The sequence below is a fragment of the Paroedura picta genome, chromosome 10 (assembly GCF_049243985.1).
Source record: "Paroedura picta isolate Pp20150507F chromosome 10, Ppicta_v3.0, whole genome shotgun sequence".
Classification (NCBI taxonomy): domain Eukaryota; kingdom Metazoa; phylum Chordata; class Lepidosauria; order Squamata; family Gekkonidae; genus Paroedura; species Paroedura picta.
Window position 1 is genome coordinate 47,896,108 of NC_135378.1, and position 16,100 is coordinate 47,912,207.

The window sequence follows — 16,100 nt, forward strand, 5'->3', positions numbered from 1 at the left end:
TTAATTCCATCTATTGAGAACCAGCCTGGTATACCAGGCTCTAATCTGGAGAAGTGGGGTTGGTTCCCCTCTCCTCCACATGAAGCTAGCTGCATGACTGAGCCAGTTACAGTTCTCTTTCAGCTCTCTCAGTCCACCCATCTCACAGAATGCCTGTTGGGAGAGGAAGGGTAGGGAATTGTAAACTGCTTTGAGACTCTTTTGGGTCAGCTCTTCTTCTGTTCAGCTTTAGCTTGTTCTCCCTTAGCCCACCTGACCACAGCATTCTGACACTTCTCCCTGGCAGCAGCAGCAGCAGCAGCACCAAGTGGCTTATCTAGAGTAATACATATGGATGCCATCATCTTATTGGTGACAGCCCACTTAAAAAGTCATATTATGGGGCTTTACAGAGTTATTGAACAACATGGGAGATAATGTCACCTTGAAGCACTCCTCCCCCAAAAGTCAATTCCCAGCATCTTCAATTGCAAACTTCTTTGACACCTTGAACTGATTTATAATAGCAAGCTGTCATGGACTGTAGCCCTGTTCATCAGACAAAATGAAACCTATCATGCACAATAAGTTTGTAATAGTTCTAGCAAAACTATTTTGTTTGATTCTTCTGCTTTACGGTGGCCCCCAGGCCATTTTTAAAATTTTGTCATTCATTTATACCCCATCTTTTATTTATTTATTTATTTATTTAGATTTATATATCGCCCTCCCCGAAGGCTCAGTCAGTTTCTCTCCAACAGGGACCCAAACTGCCTTGCATCATTCTCCTCTCCTCCATTTTATTCTCACAACAACCCTGTAAGGCAGGCTGAGAGTATGTGACTGGCCTAAGTGGGGGATTCAAACCTGGGTCTTCCAGATATGAATCCAACACTTTTAACCATTGCACAGCATTAATTCTCTATATGGCAATTTGTTGATGAGGTTCTCTTAAGCACATAAATAACTTCTATTGTGGCCAGATTTGCTTGGAGAGCTATCAAAACAAGGAAGAGCTGGGTGGATTTGGAGCAATTTAGGTAGAGATAGTCTCAATTTCTTGAGATAATGCTTGTGAGTTTTAAAATTAAATGATTCCTATAGCTGGAATGTTTTTAAATTTTATAATATTTTAGTTATCAATGATTGTTTTATGTACCTTGTTAAGGCCAGATGTTTTTATGTATTTTGTAATTTGACTACTGGTCTAGTTCTGTAATAATAAAGACTTGACTTGATGAGGTCCTCTTGACCCTCCCAGTATCACCTGTTCTGAGGTCACAGGGGCTGCTGATGGAAGAGAAAAGTCACATTAGTGTGCATTGCATTTAACTGAACATTGCTGCCCCTTTAGAGGTCTTCAGTTCAATGGCCACTTGGTCCCCAGGCACAGTATTTATCCTAAGTGATCTAGTAAAGATTGCATTAAAATGCAATCACAAAGCCAAACAAGAATTGATAAAATTGCTGTGGTGAGCATATACATCAAATTATGCAGCACATGATCACATAGGTATCCAAATATGAATAACATAAAGCCACCACAATTTATTTAGGCCATAATAGGAGCTTTGGATACATTCTGCCTTCAGGACCAGAACTGCTTGTGAATGTTGTTAAAGAATGAATACTTGCTGCTCTCACAAATAGTTTTCAGCAAATAAAAACAAGCATGACAGATAAGAGCCTAAACTGTATTCTGTCTTCCAGAAATGTTTCGGTTTTCCACAGACACAGAGTGCATTTCTGTGTGTGGGAAAATTCAGATATGCAATCCCTCCAGCTGCAGCTAAGAAGTACTGTACAGTTTAGGAAGGACTATACCAAATGTAGCTTGGCTCAGTCTCTGTTGGTCAGGGTAACACTCAGCACCAAATTGCCAAGAAATATTTTGGCTTCTGAATCTTCAGGAGATACCATGCATACGTAGGTGTACAATAACCCAGTCTCGATATTACAAAGGGGTGAATCAATACAGCTAGGTCAGCAGAGAACTGCATGTGAAGTTCCTTTTGCAGAACAGATCTTCCTGACACCCTGTCTTTTGCAGCCTCCTACATCAACTGGAAAGTTGTCCCTAAGGATTGGGGACCTTTGGTACAATGTGGGATGCCTTTGGAAGGAGAAAAATCTACAGAAACGGGACACATATTTTGCTTACTAGAAATTAAGCCCACTGTAGAATAAATACAGCAGGTGCTAGCGGATGGGGAGGCAGACTGAAGGAAAGGAGGAAGAGGAAAGGAGGTATGGGAGGGAGAAAAAAGGGCAAGGTGTGGTTGAAGGGATGAGTAGAAGGGAGAAAGAAAGGAAGAAAAGGAGAAAGACAGGAAGCAAGTGAGAGGGAGAGACAGGGAGACGGGAAGGAGATGGAGAAATAGAGGAAGTCAGGAAGAAAGAAGGAAGAAAGGAAGGCAGGCAGAGAGGTAGGTGAAAGGGCAGGGGACAGGGTGTGTCTGAAGGGTGGGGGGAATCAGGAGGGGGGCGAATCAGGAGGGGGAGGTGGCGAGGGAAGAGGGGGTAGAGAGGATTGGGTACATGGGTGTGTGGGGTGGGGGAAGGGGTAGGGGAGTGCAATGGGTGGCTGGCTGTGTGCATGTGTGTGTCTGTAGGGGCAGGGAAGCGGCAGCAGGGCGATCATGGGGGGGGGCAGCCAGAGGGGTTTGGCTAGTGAGTGTGTGTGTGTGTGTCTGTCTGTGGGGGCGGGGAAGCAGTGTCGGGGTGATGAGCTCGGGTGGGAAAGGAGCAGGGACACCGTGGCTGTGACGCGGCATCCCTGCTCCTTTCGTGAGGGTGAGGGGAAGCCATGGGGAGTACTCACCATTGGGGAAGGCTGCTTCTCCTTGTGTGCGGTGAGTCCCCAGCCGGGCAAGGCGAGGCTGGGCCAAGCAGCCAATGGGGAGCTGCGCGAATGGAGTGACACTCAGAGGGCTCAATCAGGAGCCCAATCAGGGCCCTCCGAGTTTTTATCCCAGACAGAGCCCGCCCTTTCTCCTCCCCCTTAGGGCTTACTCTTTTATTTATTCTGCTCCGCAGGAGCGGTTAAAGATGGAGGGGCTGCTTTGAGTTCAATTGATAGCATATGCAGAACTTCACATAATTTCATATCAGATCTATAATGTGAAACTACTTGAAACTAACTTGAAACTAACTTGGATGTCAAAATATTGAGAAATTTCTTCACTGTCAACTTTACCGTTCTATCAGCTAGAACCTCTGATGATAGTATTCTGATAGATGGAGAACCCCATTCAGTGATGAATCTGTAAAATTTATTGCACCAATGCCACAAAAGAAATTGACACAAATGATAGTAAGAGGTTTCCATGGGCACTCATTCAAACACACACTACTCACCATTCCTCTCTGAAAACATGCTGCAGTATAATACATACATCTTCCCTGGTCTAGTTCACATGTTAATACTTCTACTGATCCAGGTAATATGGTCCACTGACACAGCTTGTGAAACATATTACACTATAAAATACAGCTTCTGTCAAAAGGAGTGGACACCTCATTTCACAACACTAGCTATCGGTTGGGAAACTGAAAGATTTGGTGGAAAAGGGGGGCCTTCTAGAATGTTCAATATTTCTTATCCATCTTTATCAATGCTAGTCCGCAAGCTATTATCTTTTGAGTGCATTAAAAATCATACAGTATAAAAGTTCATTTACTTAATCAGCCACCAGTATCCTTTTTCCCCCTTTCTGCCTGTTTATGAGTATTAAAATAATTTTGGAAAGACCACACTCATGTTTTAAGCTGCAAACCATGGTCCATGGAAATCTGTCTCCACTTAAAAATAGTGTTAAAATACCAAGGAAACAAACAATAAAAGTCTTTGGAATCATGAACATTTAAGACAACTTTCATCTCATTGTCAATTCAGATGTTTCTTGTGTACATTCAACACCATTTTAAACAATTCAATAATATCAAAACCTAAACTAAAGATAGCCATGGCAGTCACTGGTACAGCTTTTGCTCTGTCAATGCTACACAATGATGCAGAAAATTCAGCACTCGCACAAACATGAAGTAGCCCCCTACTGGCAGGTTATCCTGTCAACTGAGGTAGTATTTTTGGTGGGAAGGAAAAGGTTTTATTTTTAATATAGGATAAAAGCCACTTGGTGATCCAATTCTAATTTAGGGTGATCTCTCAGTATGTTTAGAACAATCTGTATTATTAATTTATTCTGAGGTAAAGAAATATTTATGGGAAAGACATGCCCTCACAAAATGTGTACAAGGTAATTAAAGACTGCAAAGATATGTCATCCCTTTGCCTCAATATGAGAAAACGGGCATTTTAAAGCCAGCACAAACCCTTCCTGCAAAATTGGAGCTTTTTTTAGTTTAGAACAATAAGGTCCGAGTGAAATTGATTTCTGAAGGTAATTTATGACAAGAAGAATTGCAAGGCATGGAGGGGAAACAATGCTGCGATGGATCTGTAACAGTGATGCCTGAATTTGGGTCTGCATGATTTATTGTCACAAAAATAAGACGAGAATGAAAGAGGAAAAAGACAGAAAACTGTGACAAGCCTCAAACAACAACAAAAAAGGGTTCCATTAGCAAAATGGTATTGAGAAAACGTGGCATCAAACTGCGGACACCACCTCATAGTGGTTGCAGTATATGTCTTTTCTATTTCTATGTAACAGTTTCATTCTCAGACGAAGATTGTACTGGGACAATTGCACAACTTGAGCACAGTGCTGAATGGGGGCTTTTCCACACAAGGCTTTGCTCTTCCTTATTCTAGTAATTTGCATCCTTGATGTTAAAAGGCTAGCATAATGGAATCTCCTGAAAATAAAAAAAAAGCTATGCTTGATGCAGTTGCACAACAGTCCAGAAAATGAGGTGCATATGATTAATTTCTAATTTAATTCTGAAAGAGAAATTTCTGATTAAGACATATAAGACTGAAGGCACTGATAGGCTATAGTGCAAAACATTCTGTGGGGTCACTTTGAATATTTTGTCATAATCAGCTGTTGCTGCCATGTCCCTATGGCCACACTCAATGCCCTTGCTGGGGTTTTGTCTGCACATTCCATTTATTCACTTAGCAAGCCATTCCTGCTTCAAGTGCAGCTAAAGACTGCTCACCTTTCACAGGGCAATGAAGCAGTTATACTACAAAATAAATCTGCCAGGATTTATGCCAAACTTTGTCATATCAGTTCTTCTGTCTCAAACTCATTTTTCAGTTGCTTATACAAGATAAAAATTGGACACTCGACCTACGTTTTAACAACATCGGGAAACTGTAATTCAAGATGTTGCATTTGCATCAAAGAAGTTGGCCACAGAAATTTGCTCGGCTCCATAAGTATCCCCCTACTTTCAAAAGGCAATTTTTATCCAAAAGTGATTGAGGATTGTGTACATCCAGAATGTTGTTTTCCCAGCAATACCACCCAATGCAGCTTCTATCCACCTCTTTTTGTCTGTTTTATGAACTAGTCAACTGCATCAGTTACTCCAAATGCTGAATCTCTTGTCCCAAGGAAGGCCAGTAGTATAACACAAAAACACATGCATGCTTACATGCTCCAAATCATCATGTTCCATCCAAACAGCACAGGAATGCTTAGGCATACAATTGCTTACAGCTTCCCATTTGGAAAAAAATTCAAAAGAACAAGACACTGACAAGTGCAATAATGGAAAACCATACTTGGATAGTTCTGTTGATAGTTCGGTTTCAGTAGTGTTTAATCCTTTTGTCCATTAAAATACAAAGATGCATTCTTGATTAGCTTACTCCACAAAGAATATAAAAACCCTGAATGTCTTTTACATTATGTAAACTGAAATCCCACTGATAAGCATCCAGGCAAAATGCAGACATGGATAAGCGACAGAATGCAGTGCCGCCCTCCATTTGCCACCTCTTCATGCTTGGCATCTGTTCCATGCCCCAAATCCTTTTATTTTGTTGGGGGGGTGGAATACTTTTCCTTCAAGATAACAGCTTAGAGAAGTATTTGAGCAACATATGGAGAATGGGTACTTGCTATAGCTGCCAGCAGAGGCAAGTCGTTGGATTCTATCCTAGAAAGAAAAATTACAAAGAGAATTTTCAATATGCACATAACGGTGCAGCGTTGAAAGTATCAACCTGGGAGGGTTTCCACTAAAGCAAGGTACAGAACGTCTGTGATGAAATACAACTAGCCAAGAGGGCACAGAAACAGTATTGCTATGAGGACGTGTGAAGCCATCTATGACTTAATTACTCCTTGACAATTCTACTTCCTTTTCTTGCGTGCATGCATGATTAAACAGAAGGAAATGCATGGACCTGCTGTATGTTTCCACCACATTTTCCATGATCTCTTCCTGTTTAGAATGACCAGAATCAAGCCAAATAACTTAAAATACCATTGACTATTCAGCCTCAATTCTGTTGGGTTGTTTCCTACCCCTCACTTCATAACCAAGCCATCTTGCCAAATTCTGAAAGGTCTAGTCAATGTTTAACAATTGTTTGCAAAAAGAATTATGTGAGTCTTAGTTGGAGACTATGTGCAAGAAAACAGGATTAAGTCTGGTCAGATGAATAGGCAGGAACAGTCTACTTCACAACTTAATTTAAACCTTGAAATTCATGTACATGCGTAATTTCAGGCATGGTAAGAAAAAGTAGCCTGCTTCAAGAAAAGAACACTGCTCCACTTGCTTTACCACCAGCGCCCCTGACTTCCTGCCGCCCACTGGGGGTCACTGCCAGCAGCAGCTGTGCAGTGCCACACTGAGGGGGAGCCCAAGCCATGGCAGCCGCTGGAGAGCATCAAAGGTAAGCTGGCGGCAGAGGGCAGGGCAGCCCTCGAGGCAGCAGCCAGGGAGGAGGACGAGGAAGAGCCGCGGTCCGGGACTGACTGATCCACTGACCGATCCCGGTCCCCGGACCGGGGTTGGGGACCGCTGGATTAGACCATCTCATGAGAATATGCATAGATTCAACAATGAGGAAAAACACATAATAGTGACCTCGATATTCAGGACCAGGAATCTACAAGATGGACAGGAAACAACCATAAAACAGAAGAGTGCTGTAAGACACTATTTCTACAGAGAACATTTCAGACCCAGACACGGTGACAGATGGATGATCCACCACTTCGCTAATCTAGGCTCAAAAAATCTCAGCACAGACTTCCTGTACTGAGGACTGAGCTATTTTTGAATGTGTAGCGATGCTTTGAAAGAAACAGAAGTTACAATATATCCAATGGCAAACTGATAAAAGTTTCTACCTAAAATTATAAAAATCTTATACCTTGTGAAGTGTTGTGAAGGGCCAGTCAACCTATTATGGGACAGTCTAGCTGTCGGAGGCTAGGCCAAACAACTGGTCTTACCTGGGAAATGGCCAGGAACTAGCCATGAGAGGAACCTAGCTGGACCAGTGTCAAGAGAAACAGTGAGTATGCTGCCAGAGCTAATGAGGAGCTACAGGCAGGACAGCTGGGGGCATCAGGCAGTGCTGGAAGTTGGTACAATTGAGCTCTGGCCCCACACAGCTCCAGCTCTGATGTGGTGAAGGGAAAGGAAGGAAGGAATTATAGGGGAGGACTGGCAGACCTTTCTGTTGCTTAAAATGGTCTGAATTTCTGAGTGTTTGACAGAGTGCAAAATGTTCAAACTTTAAAAGTAGTTCCAACAACAATAACTCACCCCAACACCACTCCAAGCTCTTTCACATGAACTCGTGTGTGACCTCGCAAATATTTTGACAGCATTGTGCTTTTGAGGTACATTTCCTGTAGCCGATCCTCAAGATGCATTATGCACTACAGAGGAAAAACATCACAATGGTTCATATCCAGTAGACCACAACACATAAAAGATATGCCAATGAGGCTGGGTTCGGGAGCAGGGCCCTTTCAGTACTTTGCGCCCTACTCTCCATACACATAGGCAGCCTCGACATTTACTTCCTTTTGGATGCACAACAGGATGTTATTATTTGCCAGGGCTTCTAAAAACGAGCTTTTGGTTTGTCACAATTTAACTGGTTTGTCACAATTCCCAGACAGGGAATAAAGCCTGTCTGGCCGAAGGGAAAGACTACAGGCAAAAAAAAAAGGGGGGGGAGTGGTGCTCTGTATTCTTGTTGCTTCGGGGGCTAGTAGGAGGGCTTCTGGAGGTCTGGCCCTGCTGGTGGTCCTAATGGCACGTGGTTTTTGGTCACTGTGAGATACAGAGTGCTGGACTGGATGAACCATTGGCCTGATCCTACACAGCTTCTCTTATGTTCTTAACTCTCCATACAGTTGCCACATAAGACACACTTATGAAGATCAGTTCTGTCACCTGAACAGGAGTAGTATCTGGTACATTGATCTGTTGCTCCCAGGATAGAAAGTGAGTGAAGAGGTACACACAGTTTAAAACTTGTCACCCTTCACATTTCCCCTGCTAGTTAATAACAACTGCATGCACTTATTTATAAAAGAGAACTTACAAAGTCGGCAGGAAGGTTAAGTTTGTAAAGCTGTAAAATGGATTGCAACAAAGAGGACACTTGGCTGGAGACTAGGACATCCTTGCCTAATTTCATATTGTCCATCATTTTTCTCTGGCTTGTGGCCACCTGCACAGTCCATTTATCCGTATCAGCAATAATGCAAACAGCTTCTGAGATGGGCTCATCTAGTACTGGATGCTGTAACAAAACACACACCAAAAGGAGCTGAAGCGGGACATCTTCAAACCACTTTTGTGCTAAGTGTTATTTGTTAAGTCTATAAATGAAATGTAGAATAGAGACATTTTGCATATAAACACTATAAATCAAATACTTTACTTAAACCCAATGATTATTAAGTATGTACCTTCTACCTGATAAAGCTTATGATCAGTAGGATGTTCCCTTCACACAGAGTATGCAGAAGGTACGCTGACAGGGCCAGTTTCAGCGACATTTATCAAGACAGCTTACTTCTGTTAACAAATATTGAATTATGTATAGTGAATTGCCCTTTATGCACCTATCCAGCTTTAGAAGTTGTGCTACAAAAACTTCCATTCCTTACAATGCAAGGACTTGGCAAATACGTGGGACTATCAAAATAAATGCCCTGAATAGGCCAGGCTAGCCCAAACTTGTCAGATCTCAGAAGCTAAGCAAGGTCAGCCCTGGTCAGCATTTGGATATGGGACTGCCAAGGCAGTCCAGGGTTGCTGTGCAGAGGCAGGCTATGGCAAACCACCTCTATACCTCTCTTGCCTTGAAAACCCTACAATGACATCATATGTTTGCTGAGACTCAATGGCAAAAAAAAAATCAACATAAATAGTGTGCATGCATGCAACAAATGCACATTCAGGGCATTTGCACATTTTGGCAAATACAGATTTCTGATTCAGGGCAAACAAGCGGTTCTGCGGTACACAGCCATGGCAAGACCTACATGGAAATGCATCATATGAAGGACAGAAGGTTCCACTTTGCAGTTTGACCATCAAGTGTTTAAACATGAGGTTGTTTTTGAGATTAAGCAGACAACTTGGGCTGCCTCCACACAGTCCAGTTTCCTCTGTTCTCATTAGAGGATGGGAACAGACAGAGGAAAATGGGAGAAGCCACCTGGCAGTGGGAGAAACATAGCAAAATGAGCCTCTCATTAGAATATGCCTTTCCTTTGGATAAAAGGTGCAAACTAAGGCAACTATAATGTGCAAGAAATGAAGCTTCCAGAACAATTATGGTTTCCTCATCATGCAGAGAGGAAAAAAGAGTCTCAAAGCGCTTTACCTTCCTTTCCCCATAACAGGTACCCTGTTAGTGAGGTGGAGCTGAGAGTCTGGAAGAGAACAGCTCTAACAGAACTGTGACTAGCCCAAGGTCACCCAGATGGCTGCGTGTGAAGGAGGAGTGGGGAATCATAATCCACTTCTCTGGATTAGAGGACACTGCTCTTGACCACTACAACCAAGATGGCTCTCAACAAAAGCAATTTCAAGCAACATTAAAAGAGAACAACTTTGTTGCTAGTTGTGGCCAACAGATAATAATTCTCCACAACGCCTCCTTTTCTGGCCAATCCTGCATGTCGCAAGAGGCTTCTTGCTGAAAAAGGTGCGCAGACTTACATTTACTGAATGACACAAATCAGCTGGCAAACGAAGCTTGAGCTGCTCATCGTTGCTTATTCCATGTAATACAAGATCAGGCATATACGAAGCACAATAGCCCCCCAGCAGCGACCGTCCAAAATGTCTCACACTTTGATTGCTGATTGTGTTGGATCTGAAAGACAAGAACTGGTTGCTCCCAGCATACAAAAAACTGACTCTCTTTTCAGGCCTCTTGGTCAACAGGTTGTAAAACTTCAATCAATATAAATGCAAATTACGAATTTTAAATGTTGGAATTTTAATTTGAATCTATTATAAAACACAACTGATGTAAGCTGCCCTCAGCCCTTGGGGAAAGGGGGTGGTATAAATTTAACAAACAAATACATAATAAATAAGTTCAGTTAATTTTGGCATGAGTTTATCATCATCTGGCAGAAATACGTTGTTACCCACCCTCCTTGCCAGTCAAGATTATGGCCAAAACCCTAAGATGCTCATGAAAAATGTACCCTTGTTCTGAACATGCAGGTTACTTACAAGGCCTTTGCTTTCAGATTATTATAAGGACCAACATGTTTAATTGCAACTTCTGCCTATTTTGAACACACCTGAATTTATCAGATAGAGACTCTGTCAAAGCTACCTGGGAGGAGATTGTTTTTACGGGGTTCCCTCCACCACTGAGGAATATTTGGCTGCTGTCAACTCTTGACTTAGGGCATCATCTAAAATTAATATTTAGCATTAATGTAACTGTCCCTTTCTTTTTAGCCTTTTAAGAGATCTGTGTGTGCTCTCTAGTGAGAAATTTAGTCAGCTACTGGTCTTTGTATTTTTGATTGGCACATCCATTTTTCTTCTCTTCCCAGCTTACCAATGAAATAACCTGATTCCAGCTCTCCTAATTATCAGCCAGGGGAAGAGTTCTGGAGACATTAGAAGCTTGCATACAGTCTGCATTATTTTGATCACAATAAAAATTATTACATGGCTTTTGTTTTACATTTGCTCTAGACATTTCAAATGTCCACAATACATCTTCCCAACCAAAAGCTGGGGAAAGTTATTAAGATTGTCTTAAGTGTGTTTTCTCTCACCATCTGGTAGTCAGGATGCCAGGGTGGTTGTCAAAGTCCAAAACTAGGTAAACTTAAATGAGGGTATTTAGGAATTAATCATAAATCCCAATTCCCAGTCTGCTCTAAACCAGCTTTCCCAAAATATGCAAAGATTACCATAGAACAGGGGTAGTCAACCTGTGGTCCTCCAGATGTCTATGGACTACAATTCCCATGAGCAAACGCTGGCAGGGGCTCATGGGAATTGTAGTCCATGGACATCTGGAGGACCACAGGTTGACTACCCCTGTCATAGAATGAAAACAACTGGCTGAATTTGGTCTAACATGACCATTCTATTTACTGTCATACTCCAAAACAATGCTGATTTTTTGGGGGAATGACTTCTTAGGCTGGTACAAAGCATTTTACCTTGGCAAAACAAGTTCCACTTCTGAGAGCTCCTCAGGCCTATTGGTGATCAAGCTCTGAGGCTGTACATCTGGACTAAATGCACTGCCTTCGTCATCACTCTCTCCCAAGGCACTGTCCGAGCTCTCGTTTCTAGGAATGTTCTCTTCCGTTTTGAAAGGGTGTTTCCTTCCAGCATCCCCACAGAGGACGTCTTCGATAACCACTTGGTCAGAAACAGGCCCATCAGTAGAACCCTCTGCATCACAGTCAAGAGAACCACTTGCTAGGCTTGCACAGCGTGTACTTTTAGCTTCCTCCTGTTTCCCTGGACGTAGGGTTCTGATTCTGCTGTCGGGAGAGAGAGACAGCTGACCCAACACCCGAGATGCAGCTGGCACCGGTGCTTTACTCACTTTCTGCCTGCAGCGTGGCTTATAAGAGAAGTCAGTTTTTTCTCGTTGAGCGTGGGGTATCATACGCAATGTATTTGACGCCAGGCATGGAGATTTGCTTTTATTCCTGAGTTTCCCCAAAGACTCACTCATCTCCTTTCTTTGGATTTCTCCATCAGACTCTGGGGAGGTGGAGCTTCCAATCTGGAAGGTAACTTTTTCCGACTGAGGCCACCTCTGGTCAGCCTTCACAGGAAACCGTGTAGAAAACGACTTGCTAAGCTGTTGCCCCCTGTCTTTACAGTGGTGGCCATCATTTGCTTCTATGGTTACATTCTCCAATTTGGCTCGCTCTCCAAATACAGCTTCTGAACTGGCCGTCATTTTAACCTGGATGACCTCTTCCATGATTTCTTTAGGAGAGCCTTTGGACAAATGAGAAGACACCTCCGAACTCTGCTCCACATTCGCCCCTTCGTGCTTTTCGTTCAAGCCCACAGCTTCAGAGCAGTTCTCGTGTCTCACAGAGGAATGACTTGTCGTCTTCTGAGGCAGAAGGGGAGGCACAAGAGCAGGTTCCTTTCTTACAGTGACTACCACATAATCAGAGTCCTCAACGTCTCCCTTTTCCAATGCCGTTGTAAACTTACATCCATTCACAGCTTGTTCTTCTTCACTGATGTTCCTGTTCAAAATGAGTTGGTCATCTTGCAGCTCAGAGCATCGTAAGAAGTAGGTGAGAACGTAGAGTATGCGCTGAACCAAATCCTTACGTTTCCCAACCACTACAGTCCGTGTCATCCTGACAGGAGACCCTATAGCACCATACAAGTCACCTATATGAAGTACAAGAAAAGATGAGGAGACTCACACAACTGTATGGGTTATTAAGTCAAGTGGACAGAGATTATGTAAGGAAGGTTGGAATTCAGCTCCTGTCCCTGATGCTCTAGTTGTCAGGATTCATCACTTTCACCAACACGACTAGTGGGGAAGGGGCATGGCTCAGTGGTAGAGCACACATGGTTCTTATTTAAATCATGGCCTTTCCAAATACAGGATCTTAGACAAGAGGAAAGTCCTTACTATACAGTGCTGCTGCCAGCCAGAGTAGACAGTACTGAGCACTATATGCCAATATTATGGCTTGATTTAAGGCAGGTTCTTTGACACTAAATTCAACATTTGTCTTCTGTCAAAAAAGAAAGACTCCTGTATAAATAAAAGTTACTAAATTTGTTATTACAACCTTGCTTAAATGACAGAACACCCAGGGCATGACTTAGTCAAAATTAAGTCCTTTGAAGTCCCATTCAGTCCTTTGAAGTCCCACTGATTTTAAGAGAAATTAATGAGCTTGCTCAATTCTGCCACTGAAATCATTGGGACCTTGAAACGTACCATTTTGGCTACCACAGTGTCCCACAGCTATTCATGCAATCGACTTCCTTTAAATTCCAGGGTTTTTTTGGTCTTGGCTTAGCTGAATGCACACCCCTAGACTACCTCCCTGAAATCACTCTCACAGCTCCTAAATGTTCAAGGCCTTTTCTTTTAAAGGGAAGTTAAGTTCTGCACTGAGATGCTGATTTTATCTACCAAGCATAGCATATTTTTAAATGCATTATCTGGCTACAGGGCAGTCAACAGAGTTTGTGCTACTCACAACTGACAGATCCAACCCAGAGTTGTTCAGATACTGAACAAATTCTATCGCTCGCACCCATGGCTGTGCAAAGGAATAAAAGGTGATTACGTAGTTTGCAACCATACAGGTACCACTAGAGGGCACCATATGCTTCACAGAGTTATCACTAGATGGATAACAGGATAATACTACAAAATTTGAGGCCAATGGCACCTTTAAGAACAACAAAGATTTATTTAAGGCGTGAGGTTTCGGGTGCAGGCACACTTCCTCAGACATAATAAACACAGCAGTAGTGGGCACCTGGTTACAAGATGCTTCTGAGGAAGTAAAGAATGACTCACAAAAGCTCATGCTGGGAAAAAAAATGCTTGTCTTTAATATATCAATGAACTTCTGTTTTATTTTGCAAGTTCCAGGCCTCTGAGCTTTGAAGTGCTCTTCTTCAAGCTAGTATCTGGATAGTCATGATTAAATTTGAATAGATATTTGTGCAAGCTGGCGGGTGTACTTCTATGTAGCTCCTGAATTGGTTGGGATGTGGTATATTATTGTGCATTATAGGATTTTATATAGGTTTACCTTTCTGTACACTATTGTAAGACTCAGGTTTTGGAAAGTATTATAAAGACATCTACCCTACCCTATGAGTTGGATCCAGTGATGCACAAGTGGAAACATAAATGGACTTAGCACAGTTCTGCTTGCACAAGATGTAGTGCAATGCCTAGCACAGGGGCCACTACGTATCAGTGCTCAGAAACAGGTTGCACCTGATTTTCAGAAAGCAGCAATGCAAGCGCAGCCACTATTGGCTTCCCTTGGCAGTCCATGGTTTTTTGCTTTCCTTTCAGCTGCGTGATAGCTGGAGCACAAGTGGAAATTCTGCCCTGGGTCCAACCCAATATATTTAAACCTCTTTTATATGTACATGCACAAACACATTTTATGGATTAAAGCAATCGGAAGTTATCCAGATTTATTTTTCTTGGCCTAGAAATCTTTTACTGACCGAGTTGGGCCCAAAGTGGATTGTAAGGATGCGATTTCCCCAGCATGTTCACAGACTGAGAAGCACGTTTCTCAGAGAAAGCCTTGATGGGGGGATGGTCAACCGGCATCACGGTAGGGACCCAGGCCAGGTGATACGTCAGCACCGCGGTTAACAAAGCAGCTAAGAACCTATGGAGAAGAGAGTCACAAAGGAAGGAATGCTGTAGCAAATCTGCCATTTCCATGCAAAAGCAGCAGAATGAGGCGGGAGGAAAGAGAAGACTTACTGGTTTTTGCTGGTCTGTTCTATCAGAACAGTGAATTCCTTGAGGAAGTGCTGGCATAACTGGCTCTTTTCTGAAGCACCAGACATCATACTAAGCCATACAGGCTCTGTGATCCTTGGAATGGAATACAAGTTCCAGACTGTCACTCTGCCAAAAGAGGAACAAATCTGTCAACTCAGAAGTACCTATTATTCAAAATACAAGATTGCTTTGACCAGCTCTGCACCGAGCAAAAATCCCTCATCTCTCAAAGTATCAGCCATGTTGGATCCACAAATCACAGCATGAGATGACATGTGAGACAAGCAAGATGGACACTTCCATAAACAGGGAGGAGCATCACTGCAGCCCTCTGCAATTGTTACGTCGGATTGCACCTATGGGCCAAAATGCCACATGCACATCTTCCCGGATAAAACAGTTATTTTTCTCTGCGAAAGGTAACCAATTTATTCCTGCAGCAATTAAAAATTGTAATGCCAAAGTGATGTCCCAGCTCCTGTTTGGATGCCCCTTATGGGTTCCTGCTTTTAATAAATCTGTTGAGGGTGTTCAATCTGCTTTCTATAGGCAAATTGCACAGGTTCCCAATTGTGTCTCCTATTATGCCATCTGCACAGAATTTGGCCAAATTAAGGTAGAGACAAGGGCCTGGATTGCTACTTTTAAATTTTGGGTCAGACTATTTTAGAGTAGAAACTGGCAGCCTTTTAACTTGTCTAAATTTAACCTGTTAAATTTTGATAGTTCCAGACTACTGAACAAAAATTAGTCTCCATTGGCATCTATCTGAACTCCCTACTACCTCTGGAAGAAAAATGTATCTTCCGGATCAAAAAAGGGAGGAAGGATGACCCAGGAAACTACAGACCAGTGAGTCTGACCTCTGTTGTGGGGAAGATAATGGAGCAGATATTAAAGGGAGCGATCTGCAAACATCTGGAGGACAATTTGGTGATCCAAGGAAGTCAGCATGGATTTGTCTCCAACAGGTCCTGCCAGACCAACCTAGTTTCCTTTTTTGACCAAGTAACAGGTTTGCTGAATCGTGGAAATTCGGTTGATGTCATTTACTTGGATTATAGTAAAGCTTTTGACAAGGTTCCCCATGATGTTCTGATGGATAAATTGAAGGACTGCAATCTGGATTTTCAGATAGTTAGGTGGATAGGGAATTGGTTAGAGAACCGCACTCAAAGAGTTTTTGTCAATGGTGTTT

General features: G+C 42.6%; 1 protein-coding gene across 4 annotated transcripts in view; it reads right to left on the reverse strand.

The window, feature by feature from the left end:
- Positions 1-3,229: 3,229 nt before the first annotated feature.
- Positions 3,230-16,100, reverse strand: part of FNIP2 (folliculin interacting protein 2) — a 57,091-nt gene continuing 44,220 nt past the window's right edge. For all 4 annotated transcript variants that reach the window (XM_077300000.1, XM_077300001.1, XM_077299997.1 and 1 more), the window contains 7 exons: positions 14,882-15,028; positions 14,614-14,783; positions 11,580-12,789; positions 10,102-10,258; positions 8,471-8,671; positions 7,681-7,796; positions 3,230-6,054 (listed from right to left, as the gene is read on the reverse strand). In XM_077300000.1, coding sequence (XP_077156115.1) covers positions 5,976-6,054; positions 7,681-7,796; positions 8,471-8,671; positions 10,102-10,258; positions 11,580-12,789; positions 14,614-14,783; positions 14,882-15,028 — 2,080 coding nt within the window. In that variant the 3' untranslated portion in view covers positions 3,230-5,975. The remainder of the gene's footprint in view (positions 6,055-7,680; positions 7,797-8,470; positions 8,672-10,101; positions 10,259-11,579; positions 12,790-14,613; positions 14,784-14,881; positions 15,029-16,100) is intronic.